This window comes from Heptranchias perlo, chromosome 11 (genome assembly GCF_035084215.1).
Source record: "Heptranchias perlo isolate sHepPer1 chromosome 11, sHepPer1.hap1, whole genome shotgun sequence".
Classification (NCBI taxonomy): Eukaryota; Metazoa; Chordata; class Chondrichthyes; order Hexanchiformes; family Hexanchidae; genus Heptranchias; species Heptranchias perlo.
The window spans coordinates 29204644-29217592 of NC_090335.1; the positions used below are offsets into that span (position 1 = coordinate 29204644).

Below are 12949 nucleotides of genomic sequence, written 5' to 3' on the forward strand. Positions count from 1 at the left end.
TGGTTGGGAATTTCAATGTCCACCATCAAGAGTGAGTTAGCAATTGACCAAGCTGGCTGAACGCTTGAGGACCCAGCTTTTAGGCTGGGCCTACATCATGTGATGAGAGAACCAACACGAGGAAGTAACCTACTTGATCTCACCCTCACCAACCTAACAATGTTGCAGAAACTTCTGTGCACTTGGTAGAAGTGACCACTGCACAGTGTTGTCTCCGCTGTGAAGACATCCTCTGTTGTGCACTGTGGCACTACATCGTGCGAAGTGGGACAGACTAAGAACAGATCCAGCAGCTCAAAATTGGGTATCCAAGAAGTGCCATGGGCCAGCAGCAGAAATACTACCTTACCACCACAATCTGTAACTTCAGAGCCTGGCACATCCCTTACTCGATGATCACCAACAATCCAGCAGATCAACACTGGTTCAATGCAAAGTGTAGAAGGGGCAGCTTTGTCCTGGATGGTGTCGAGCTTCTTGAGTGTTGTTGGAGCTGCACTCATCCAGGTAAGTGGAGAGCATTCCATCACACTCCTGACTTGTGCCTTGTAGATGGTGGAAAGGCTTTGGGGAGTCAGGAGGTGAGTCACTTGCTGCAGAATACCCAGCCTCTGACCTGCTCTTGTAGCCACAGTATTTATGTGGCTGGTCCAGTTAAGTTTCTGGTCAATGGTGACCCCCAGGATGTTGATGGTGGGGGATTCGGTGACGGTAGTGCCGTTGAATGTCAAGGGAAGGTGATTAGGCTCTCTCTTGTTGGAGATGGTCATTGCCTGGCGCGAATGTTACTTGCCACTTATCAGCCCAAGCCTGGATGTTGTCCAGGTCTTTCTGCATGCGGGCACGGACTGCTTCATTATCTGAGGGGTTGCGAATGCAACTGAACACTGTGCAATCGTCAGCGAACATCCCCATTTCTGACCTTATGATGGAGGGAAGGTCATTGATGAAGCAGCTGAAGATGGTTAGGCCAAGGACACTGCCCTGAGGAACTCCTGAAGCAATGTCCTGGGGCTGAGATGATTGGCCTCCAACAACCACTACCATCTTTCTTTGTGCTCGGTATGACTCCAGCCACTGAAGACTTTTCCACGATTCTAATTGACTTTAATTTTACGAGGGCTCCTTGGTGCCACACTCGGTCAAATGCTGCCTTGAGGTCGAGGGCAGTCACTCTCACCTCACCTCTGGAATTCAGCTCTTTTGTCCATGTTTGGACCAAGGCTGTAATGAGGTCTGGAGTTGAGTGGTCCTGGCGGAACCCAAACTGAGCATCGGTGAGCAGGTTATTGGTGAGTAAGTGCCGCTTGATAGCACTGTCGACGACACCTTCCATCACTTTACTGATGACTGAGAGTAGGCTGATGGGGCGATAATTGGCCGACTTGGATTTGTCCTGCTTTTTGTGGACAGGACATAACTGGGCAATCTTCCACATTGTCAGGTAGATGCCCGTGTTGTAGCTGTACTGGAACAGTTTGGCTAGAGGCGCGGCTAGTTCTGGAGCACAAGACTTCAGCACTACAGCCGAGATGCTGTCGGGGCCCATAGCCTTTGCTGTATCCAGTGCACTCAGCCGTTTCTTGATATCACGTAGAGTGAATCAAATTGGCTGAAGACTGTCTTCTGTGATGGTGGGGATATCGGGAGGAGGCAGAGATGGATCATCCACTCGGCACTTCAGGCTGAAGATGGTTGCAAACACTTCAGCTTTGTCTTTTGCACTCACGTGCTGGACTCTGCCATCATTGAGGATGGGGATGTTTACAGAGCCTCCTCCTCCCGTTGTTGTTCAACTGTCCACCACCATTCACAACTGGATGTGGCAGGACTGCAGAGCTTTGATCTGATCCATTGGTTGTGGAATCGCATAGCTCTGTCTATAGCATGTTGCTTCCGCTGTTTAGCATGCAGTCCTGAGTTGTAGCTTCACCAGGTTGGCACCTCATTTTTAGCTACGCCTGGTGCTGCTCCTGGCATGCTCTTCTACATTCCTCATTGAACCAGGGTTGATCACCTGGTTTGTTGGTAATGGTTGAGTGAGGAATATGCCGGGCCACGAAGTTACAGATTGAGCTGGAATACAATTCTGCTGCGGCTGATGACCCTCATGGTTGCCCAGTTTTGAGTTGCTAGGTCTGTTCTCAACGAGGACTGTGCAGTGGTCACTCCTACCAATACCGTCATGGACAGATGCATCTGCGACAGGTAGATTGCTGAGGACGAGGTCAAGCAGGTTTCTCCCTCATGTTGGTTCGTTCACCACCTGCCACAGGCCCAGTCTGGCAGCAATGTCCTTCAGGACTCAGCCAGCTCGGTCAGTAGTGGTGCTACCGAGCCACTCTTGGTGATGGACATTGAAGTCCCCCACCCAAAGTACATTCTGTGCCCTTGCTACCCTCAGTGCTTCCTCCAAGTAGTGCTCAACATGGAGGAGGACTGATTCATCAGCTGAGGGAGGGCGGTAGGTGCTAATCAGCAGGAGGTTTCCTTGCCCATGTTTGACCTGATGCCATGAGATTTCATGGGGTCCGGAGTCAATGTTGAGGACTCCCAGGGCCACTCCCTCCTGACTATATATCACTGTACCGCCACCTCTGGTGGGTCTGTCCTGCCGGTGGGACAGAGATGGTGATGGAAGAGTCTGGGATATTGGCTGAAAGGTATGATTCTGTGAGTATGGCTATGTCAGGCTGTTGCTTGACTAGTCTGTGGGACAGCTCTCCCAAGTCCCGCAATGTTAGCGAGGAGGACTTTGCAAGGTCGACTGGGCTTGGTTTTCCTTTGTCGTGTCCGGTGCCTAGTGGTCCGATGCCGGGTGGTCCGTCCAGTTTTATTCTTATTATGACTTTTTTTTGCGAGATTTTACAACTGATGGCTTGCTAGGCCATTTCAGAGGGCAATTAAGAATCAACCACATTGCTGTGGGTCTGAAGCCAGACCGGGTAAGGATGGCAGGTTTCCTTCCCTAAAGGACATTAGTGAACCAGATGGGTTTTTACGACAATCCGGTAGTTTCATGGCCACCATTACTGGTACTAGTTTTTTTAATTCCAGATTTTATTTAATTAATTGAATTTAAATTCCCCAGCTGCCATGGCGGGATTTGAACTCATGACTCCGAATTATTAGTCCAGGCCTCTGGATTACTAGTCCAGCAACATAACAACTTTGCTACCGTTCCTACCTGCATACTAAACACCAAAAGGAGGAGGCTATTGAGAGCTAAGCAATCCCACAACCACAGTCAACAGATCAGAGCAAAGCTCTGTGAACCTATCGCATCCAGTCAAGAATGGTGGTGGACAAGCAGGCAACTAACAGAAGGAGAAGGCTCATGCTGGAGCCCAGCATGTAAGCCGAGAGATAGGGCTAAAATGTTTGCAAGTGTCTTCAGCCAAAAGAGTCAAGTGGATGATCCTACTTGGCCTCCTCCTGAGATCTCCACCATCATAGATACCAACATCCAGCAATTCGGCTCACTCCACATGATACTACTAAGTGGCTAAGTGCAGTGGACACAGGAAAAGCCAGGGGCCCTGACAACATTCCGGCTGTCGTGCTGAAGACCTAATTATCAGTGCCAGCTGCTCCCCTGGCCAAGTTATTCCAGTACAGTTATGACATTGGCATCCACCCAACAATATAGAAGATTGCCCAGGTATGTCCAATCCACACAAAAGGATAAATCTAGCCCAACCAATTACCACCCCATCAGCCTCCTCCCAATCATCAGTAAAGTGATGGAAAGAGTCATCAATAGTACCATCAAACGACACTGACATTCAGTTTGGGTTCCGTCCGAACCACTCCACTGCAGACCTCATCACAGCCTTGATCCAAGTATGGATGCAAGAGCTGAATGCCAGAGGAGAGGTGAGGCAATTGTTGCCCTTGACATCAAGGTAGCATTTTACTGAGTATGGCACCAAGGGGCCCTAGCAAAGTTGAAGTCTATGGGGGTCAAAGGAAAAACCCTCCAGTGGTCAGAATCATCTGTCGAAAAGGAAGATAGTCGTGGTTGTCAAAGGCCAGTCATCAATGACTGCCCGTCCGTCATTAGGTCAGTTATGGGGCTGCTTGCTGATGTTTCCCGTGTTCAGTTCCATTCACAGCTCCTCTGATAATGAAGCAGCACAATCCAGCCTGCAGCAGGACCTGGATAACATCCAGACTTGGTCTAACAAGTAGCAGGTAACATTTGTTCCATCCAAGTGCTAGATAATGACCATCTCAAACAAGAGACAGTCCAGCCACGACCCTGTTGCCTCTGACAGCACACTGTCGCCGAGTCCCCCAATGCTAACATCTTGAGGGTCACGACTGACCAGAAGCTGAACTGGACCAGCCATATCAATACCATGGCTACAACTGCAGGGTAGAGACTGTGTACTCATCAATGTGTGCCTTATCCCCCGACCCCTCAAAACCTAGCCACCATCTAGAAGGCTCATTTAGAAGTCTGATGGAATACTCATCACTCGCCTGGATGGATGCAGCCGCGACAACACTCAAGAGGCTTGATGCCATCCAGGACAGGGCAGTTCATTTGATCGATGCCCCTGCCACACGGCTCAATATCAATTCAACACACGGCTGCAGCGTCTACACAATGCACTGGGGCAACTCACCAAGATTACTTCGACAGCACTGTCTTAATATGGCTGGTCCAGTTCAGCTCCCCAGCAATCTCTACCATTGAGAAGGACAAAAACAGTAATGCCGTGGAAACACCATCACTTCCAAGTTCTCCTCCAAGTCACACACCATCCCGAATGGACATTTATCATTGATCCTTCATCGTCATCAGTTCAATATTCTGGAATTCCCTACCAAACACCATTATCGGAGCACCATCATCAAAAGGACTGCAGCAGTTCAAAGAGAAGACCTGCCCTCTTCTCAGGGCAACTAGCAATAGGCAATAAATGCGGCCTTGCCAGCGATGCCCACATCCAGAGAACAAATATAAAGAAAAATTCAATTGTATTTGTGCAAGTGAACAAGATACTAGCCAGAGTTCAAATGTTTGCACAAAGGATCAGTTCTGATAGTGTCATCAAATGTTTTCTGGCTGAAGCTTTCACACATCTCTCCTACATGATGCAATACATCAACGTTTTGCTTTTTATTACTGCAATTGAAATCTATCCAACTAGAGGATTTAAAAGGAGAATCAGACATAAATTTGCATAAATTCTCTGGATGCTGGAAGTATGGTGATTTGTTCATTAAAAGCTATTCTGCAGGTTTTTTGAATGCTTAATCCCATGGACTGCATGTGTTCATAATTGAGGTAGATTGTGAGAGAAAACTGAACTAATGCAGTTGATTTCCAATAATGACGCAAGAGATCTCAAAGTCAATAATGATGATCAAGATCATGCAGTTCATCCTAGCTTATTCATCCAGAAAGAAACCACAGTTCCTTCTCCTACAACATCCAACGGTTTCTTAAATGCTTCCTTTTTTTTGCTTCCATGACCCTATTCATAAGTCTATGCCATGCATCGATCACTTAAATACCAGGAAAAACTTGCTGATATTAGTTCTAAATTTCCCTTTCGACAATTTGAACCTATATCTCATTGTCATACTGTCCAGGTCTACTCCAAAATAGCATTTTGGCTTTATCTTTCATATATAATTTACTATTTTATATAACCCTATGATATGCTTTATCAGACCAGTCATTTCATTGCTGGAAACAGCAAGTTTTTTTTAGTCTTTCCCCATAACTCAGTCCTCTGCTGCTAGGGTTTAGTGTTACAATTCTTGTGTTCTAACTTCCGGGCTTGAATGTCTCCATTGTGAATCTGGACCAGAACTAACAGTACTCAAGGTAGGGTCTGATCAGAGCAATAGCACAACTTTCTCCAATTTTAACTTTATTTTTGCTATATGGTTCCGCATTATATTTTCTTTGTTGATTGCTGCTCTGCAGTGATGGCATATGTTAAACACCAGATAATGTCCTCAGATCTTTTTCAATTTCACCTTTAACTACTTCAACATCATTCAAGGTATAGGATGCCATTTTTTCTTCCCGTGCACAAAACCACACTCTAAATTTAATTTAGCACTAGTCCATTCACATGCGTCCAACCTATTATGTAAATTATTGGCTGTGTCTTCAGATTCAATTGTCCCTCTACTCATGGCACAGTTTGGTATTATCTGAGAATTAGACCAGTTACATGCATGTCATTGACCCAGAATTTGGTGTAACCGGTCAACAAACAGCGCCTGCCATTAGTTAGACTTGCCCGTTTAATCGCCTTGATATTTTGCACTGCATGTTGCTGGAAGTGTGAGATGGAAACGTCTCAGTGCCCTCTACAGGGCATCTGGGATCTGAGTGAACAGGGCAAGCAACTATGTATCTCCTTAACCAATCAGATTAAAGGATTGTGAAATTAACAGTGTAAGGACTGAGAAAGAAGTGTAAGTTAGAATGGTGAATTGAATTAATTGATGAATTTAAATTTAAATTTTTGAAAAACTTTTTTTTTTTATTCGTTCATGGGATGTGGGCGTCGCTGGCAAAGCTAGCATTTATTGCCCATCCCTAATTGCCCTTGAGAAGGTGGTGGTGAGCCGCCTTCTTGAACCGCTGGTGAAGGTTCTTCCACAGTGCTGTTAGGAAGGGAGTTCCAGGATTTTGACCCAGCAACGATGAAGGAACGGCGATATACTTCCAAGTCGGGATGGTGTGTGACTTGGAGGGGAACGTGCAGGTGGTGTTGTTCCCATGTGCCTGCTGCCCTTGTCCTTCTAGGTGGTAGAGGTCCCGGGTTTGGGAGGTGCTGTCAAAGAAGCCTTGGCAAGTTGCTGCAATGCATCCTGCAGCCACAGTGCGCCGGTAGCAACTCGCCAAGGCTTCTTCGACAGCACCTCCCAAACCCGCGACCTCTACCACCTAGAAGGACAAGGGCAGCAGGCGCATGGGAACAACACCACCTGCACGTTCCCCTCCAAGTCACACACCATCCCGACTTGGAAATATATCGCCGTTCCTTCATTGTCGCTGGGTCAAAATCCTGGAACTCCCTTCCTAACAGCACTGTGGGAGAACCGTCACCACACGGACTGCAGCGGTTCAAGAAGGCGGCTCACCACCACCTTCTCAAGGGCAATTAGGGATGGGCAATAAATGCCGGCCTTGCCAGCGACGCCCACATCCCGTGAACGAATAAAAAAAAAGGGAGTGAATGTTTAGGGTGATGGATGGGGTGCCAATTAAGCGGGCTGCTTTGTCCTGGAAGGTGTTGAGCTTCTTGAGTGTTGTTGGAGCTGCACTCACCCAGTGGAGAGTATTCCATCACACTCCTGACTTTGTGTCTTGTAGATGGTGGAAAGACTTTGGGGAGTCAGGAGGTGAGTCACTCGCCGCAGAATACCCAGCCTCTGACCTGCTCTTGTAGCCACAGTATTTATGTGGCTGGTCCAGTTAAGTTTCTGGTCAATGGTGACCCCCAGGATGTTGATGGTGAGGGATTCGGCGATGGTAATGCCGTTGAATGTCATGGGGAGGTGGTCAAACTCTCGCTTGTTGGAGATGGTCATTGCCTGGCACAAATGTTAGTTGCCACTTATGAGCCCAAGCCTGGATGTTGTCCAGGTCTTGCTGCATGCGGGCACGGACTGCTTCATTATCTGAGGGGTTCAACTGAACGCTGTGCAATCATCAGCAAACATCCCCATTTCTGACCTTATGATGGAGGGAAAGTCATTGATGAAGCAGCTGAAGATGATTGGGCTTAGGACGCTGCCCTGAGGAACTCCTGCAGCAATGTCCTGAGGCTGAGATGATTGGCCTCCAACAACCACTACGATCTTCTTTTGAGCTAGGTATGACTCCAGGCACTGGAGAATTTTCCCCGTATCCCATTGACTTCAATTTTACGAGGGCTCCTTGGTGCCACACTCGATAAAATGCTGCCTTGATGTCAAGGGCAGTCATTCTCATCTCACCTCTGGAATTCAGCTCTTTTGTCCATGTTTGGGCCAAGGCTGTAATGAGGTCTGGAGCTGAGTGGTCCTGGCGGAACCCAAACTGAGCATCGGTGAGCAGGTTATTGGTGAGTAAGTGCCGCTTGATAGCACTGTCGACGACACCTTCCATCACTTTGCTGATGATTGAGAGTCGGCTGGGGCGGTAATTGGCCGGATTGGATTTGTCCTGCTTTTTGTGGACAGGACATACCTGGGCAATTTTCCACATTGTTGGGTAGATGCACTGGAACAGTTTGGCTAGAGGCGCAGCTAGTTCAGGAGCACAAGTCTTCAGCACTACAGCCAGGATGTTGTCGGGGCCCATAGCCTTTGCTGTATCAAGTGCACTCAGCCGTTTCTTGTTAGCATGTGGTGTGAATCCAATTAGCTGAAGGCTGATTTCTGTGATGGGGGGATAACGGGAGGAGGCTGCGATGGATCATCCACTCGGCACGTCTGGCTGAAAATGGTTGCAAACACTTCAGCCTTGACTTTTGCACTCACGTGCTGGACTCCGCCATCGTTGAGAATGGGGGTATTTACAGAGCCTCCTCCTCCTGTTAGTTGTTTAATTGTCCACCACCATTCACGATTGGATGTGGCAGGACTGCAGAGCTTTGATCTGATCCGTTGGCATGTTGCTTCCACTGTTTAGCATGCATGTAGTCCTGAGTTGTAGCTTCACCAGGTTGGCACCTCATTTTTCGGTACGCCTGGTGCTGCTCCTGGCATGCTCTTCTACACTCCTCATTGAACCAGGGTTGATCCCCTAGCTTGTTGGTAATGGTAGAGTGAGGAATATGCTGGGCCATGAGGTTACAGATTGTGGTGGAATACAATTCTGCTGCTGCTGATGGCCCACAGCGCCTCATAGATGCCCAGTTTTGAGCTGCTAGATCTGTTCTGAATCTCCAATTAAAACCTGAAGGAATGACTCCACACGCTTGCAGTAGTTCATTTTCAGTGCCAGAGGTTGATTAGCAGTAACTAACTCTTATCATGTTGTTAAAAGGTGCTTCGACTAAAATTGCCAAGCCCTAACTTTCTCTAACGGGTTTAGTTTGTAACTACCCCACAAGTATAGGAACTTCACGCTATTCCACGAATTTAACGATGAGGCTGACAATGAGATGCCGTTTTTACAAAGCTAACGGCGGAGCAGTGCATCTCGGACAACTTTTGGAGTTTGGCGCTTAACTGCGCATCTGCCCTTGCTTGAAGTTGCTGTGCGATTTGCGCATAAATAACGGTGAGCGCCGTTCGCCTCACCATTATTTTGACAGCAAATTCTGGGCCATTAATGTAAATTAGAAACACATTAATTCAAAGTCTCAGCATTGATCTCTGGGACATTCCAAGATCCAGCGGAAACATTCTTGGGCTTTTCCTGGTTGCAAACTTCAGTTTCTTTAATTTTTCAATGGTAGGTTCAGAGTATAACCTAATAAAAAAGATGCTCCATTCCTCAGCAAAGTTACCCTTTCTCTTGAGTACTTAGTTGAATTGGTTATGGAGGCCGGGTGGGGTGGGGGGGGACAGAACCTCATGAGTATACAATCCATTTCCCCATGTCTAGTCTAGAATCAGAAAGGGATGAACAGAAGGAACAAAAAAGAAACCACTGCAAAAACAAAAGCAGGAATAAAATGAAGCAAAACATATTTGTGATTTTCCTACCTTTATAGCTTTGATGGCAGCTTTAGTAATAAGGATCATCTTTGCCCGAGAAATGGGTGGCTTTAGTTCCATCAAAGAAAAGAGCTGAAATGTACAAGAAAAGCAGAATTAGTATGGTTGATTTAAACTCAAGTTCCAGTTAGGTCACCACTAGAACCCTATAAACAGGAACACCCCGTAATCAAGCACTAGGAATACAGTGTATTTCTGAATTAATTAACACAATACTGCATGGCTACTGTTCCCATAATTTATATGCTATAGAAAGTAAGGAACACCAACAGTGCAAAGTACTTTACATTTCAGAAAATTTCTATCACACGACAACCTTCCTGCATCTCTTGCAAAGTCTCAAAATGTATGAAAAATGGCAATTTCTCATAAACCTATCCAGTGTTTCAGTTGCAGAACGGTACCAATACTTTCAAAAGACATATCCACTAGGTCAGTCATTAAATCAAGCAACAGGTAGGGAAGCTTAAAATTAACCCCCCACTCAGCATTCATCTTTCTACCATGAAAGCAATTTGTTCTGGTTTGCTGGAACGTTTCTGAAGGCCATGAATACCATTTACTTACTAACACAGTAATATAAAGTTTGCTCGATTTACATTTGCAGTCATTAATCACATGGCTAGAAACAACACAGGTTATAGTCCAGTAGCACGCTACAAAGTTGATAACCAGCCAGTTGCAAACAAAAGCAACAAGCCTTATCACTACGACTCTTAACTAAATGGAACTGAAAACATTTGTTTTCAGCTAACATAATAAAAATACCATTGCGTTTCATGCAGCAGCACGTAGTTCCCCCAAACTGCTTTTCGAAAGAAACCATCTTTATTGTGTTTGCACTGTCACTTATAAGATTGACATAATTCAACCATATAATTTAATCCAAAGTATAATAAATGATCTTCCACCATCATATCCAAATTATCTCTTTCCTCCACGTACAATTGTAATAAAAAGAAAAGTCTATCAACTGTCATATTAGTCAATCGTCCTCTCAACACATGGCTGTAAAAACTGCACAGCTAGACTTATCTGTGAAGTATCTAGAAAACTGAACTAAAAAAAAATCAATTGAGGGGAATTTAAGATTTTTTTCTAAATCTCCTGAAGAAAAAGTTAGTTCTCAAGAATTAATTTCTAAGATTCTACTCACAATAAACAGATGACGCATCAATCAACCAATCACTTCTTGCTAATATCAATATTAAAATACTGTATTTTCAATGAATTTTCACCAAAGGGAATTGAATTTCATTGCAAAGACAAAACTAACATATCAGCTTATGTGATCTCAGGGAAGGAGGGCATGTAATTTACACTTAAAACGTGAGACTAAAGTTCTAAAGCAGAATTTTACCATACAGAATTGATATTATGCTCAACTGATGTATTTTACATTGTAGTTTTGTATCTAAAAAGCTCATTACAAGCCAAGCCATGGTACTTTATGGTAAATTTTCATAAGTGTTCTGCAAGCAGGTTAATCAAGTAACATATCTGTATAATTTCTAGAATATACATCTAAAGTACAAAATGAATTTCAAAGTATATATTTACACTCTAAAATTTACTTGGTTCTCAAATACTAATCTCTTAAGATTACTCACACTCAGTAAATGGTTAAATACTCAACCATTAACCAGCTGAACGGATCTATGTACTGGTAATAATGAATCAATGGTAAAATGATTTACTTAAAACTAAATATTATAGTATTGAACTTTAAAAGAGAAACTAAAGAACTAGTAACTGAAGGAAGCTTTAGTAAAGGAATTTGCTGCTATAACCGAACAGTGTTGTGATAATTAGTTTAGATGTTTAAACGATATAGCTTATCACACCCAAAGTTTTTTACTATTAAAACAGATTGACATTAAAATGTGCATAAGGGATTAAAGCATTGATTTGCAAAATACGTGCAATTTTCTTTTACCCATCATTAGACAGTCAAAGCTGAGCCCAATCTTGTTCTCACCCAACATCCATCTCCCAGTAGCAGTCAAAACATTAAGCAGAAATGACAATACTGGCCGATTTCTGACCCAGAACTATACCTCAATTGGTGCCCCAGCAGAGATCAGCTAACAGCACCGATCACAAGTCTGCCCTTGGACCTTCTGATCTGTGGTTTTGTAGTTCAGTGCCTTTATTCATTGAGCCAGCAGTGTTGCAACTTTCTACTCTTGAATATAAAAACACTTAATATTTCCTAATTACATTCTCTAAATAAATATAAATTTTAAAAAGTTTATAATATTGGTATTTTCAATATGGGACTGATTTGCTACAACATCAAAAGATGAGAGTTCCCTGCTGCTTGGAATTAGGATACTATTGATGTTCTTCATTTCATCAACAATTTACAACGGTGATGTCAGCCTCGCTCATGTGCAATCTGGGGTCAGGGGAACAGTTGTAATACTTAGCTACTGAGTTGCAGCAGTGTATAACCTGAACTATCCCTTTAATGTTATTGCTCAGGTATGCCTTGTGGGAAAGTGGATTAAACAGGCCACACTGAGGTCTGATGATGCTAGATGAGAAAAGGCCAGGTTATCAAGATTAGAAAAACCTGCATGAAACTATCAGTTTTTTCCTGCTTTTTAAAAAAATACTTTGAAGTCAATTTTCCATGGCACTGCACAAATGTAACCATCAGGTGCAGCAGGGTTAGAGATTAGCGTGTGCAGACATAATGCAGGTCCTATTTTTCATTCATACTTTTATTCTGTCCTTATTGTTATATATTTCCATTATAAATTGCTATATCCACATTTATAATGGAAATTGCCACTGTGAACTTAGCACACTGTAATTACACCCTCCTGCTACTGGGGTGGGGGTGATTACAGTGAGAAGTTTAAATGGGCAGTTTTCATTAGATATGTAGTCATAGGAATTAATAATTGAAAAGTTGACAATAAGCACACACAGACTTTAGATTTTTAATATAAAAAGTGTCACAGATTGACTCATGAAGTTGGAAGGCATTGCATAAGTGGAGTGTTCCTGAAATGGGTCGAAAATTAGCTGAAGCAGAGGAAACAAATAGTGGTTGTATGTGCAGCAGGCTTGTCATAGAAGGAGGTAACTGGTGAGACACTTCAGGCATCAGTGCTGGGGCTGTTGCTGTTTACAATGTACATAAATGACTTGGAAGTGGAAAAAGGAACAAAATTCTTCAAGTTTACAGATGATACTAAACTGGGAGGAACTGCAAGCAACAGGGAACAAGCTTATTAAATAGAGAAGATCTTTTCTA

The 12949-nt window shown here is 44.2% G+C and overlaps 1 protein-coding gene across 2 annotated transcripts in view; it reads right to left on the minus strand.

The window, feature by feature from the left end:
* The window catches only part of LOC137327208 (SR-related and CTD-associated factor 4-like), a 98001-nt gene that overhangs the window by 40889 nt on the left and 44163 nt on the right, over nucleotides 1-12949 (minus strand). For both annotated transcript variants that reach the window (XM_067992776.1, XM_067992777.1), the window contains exon 2: nucleotides 9673-9756. In XM_067992776.1, the coding sequence (XP_067848877.1) occupies nucleotides 9673-9756 (84 nt within the window). The remainder of the gene's footprint in view (nucleotides 1-9672; nucleotides 9757-12949) is intronic.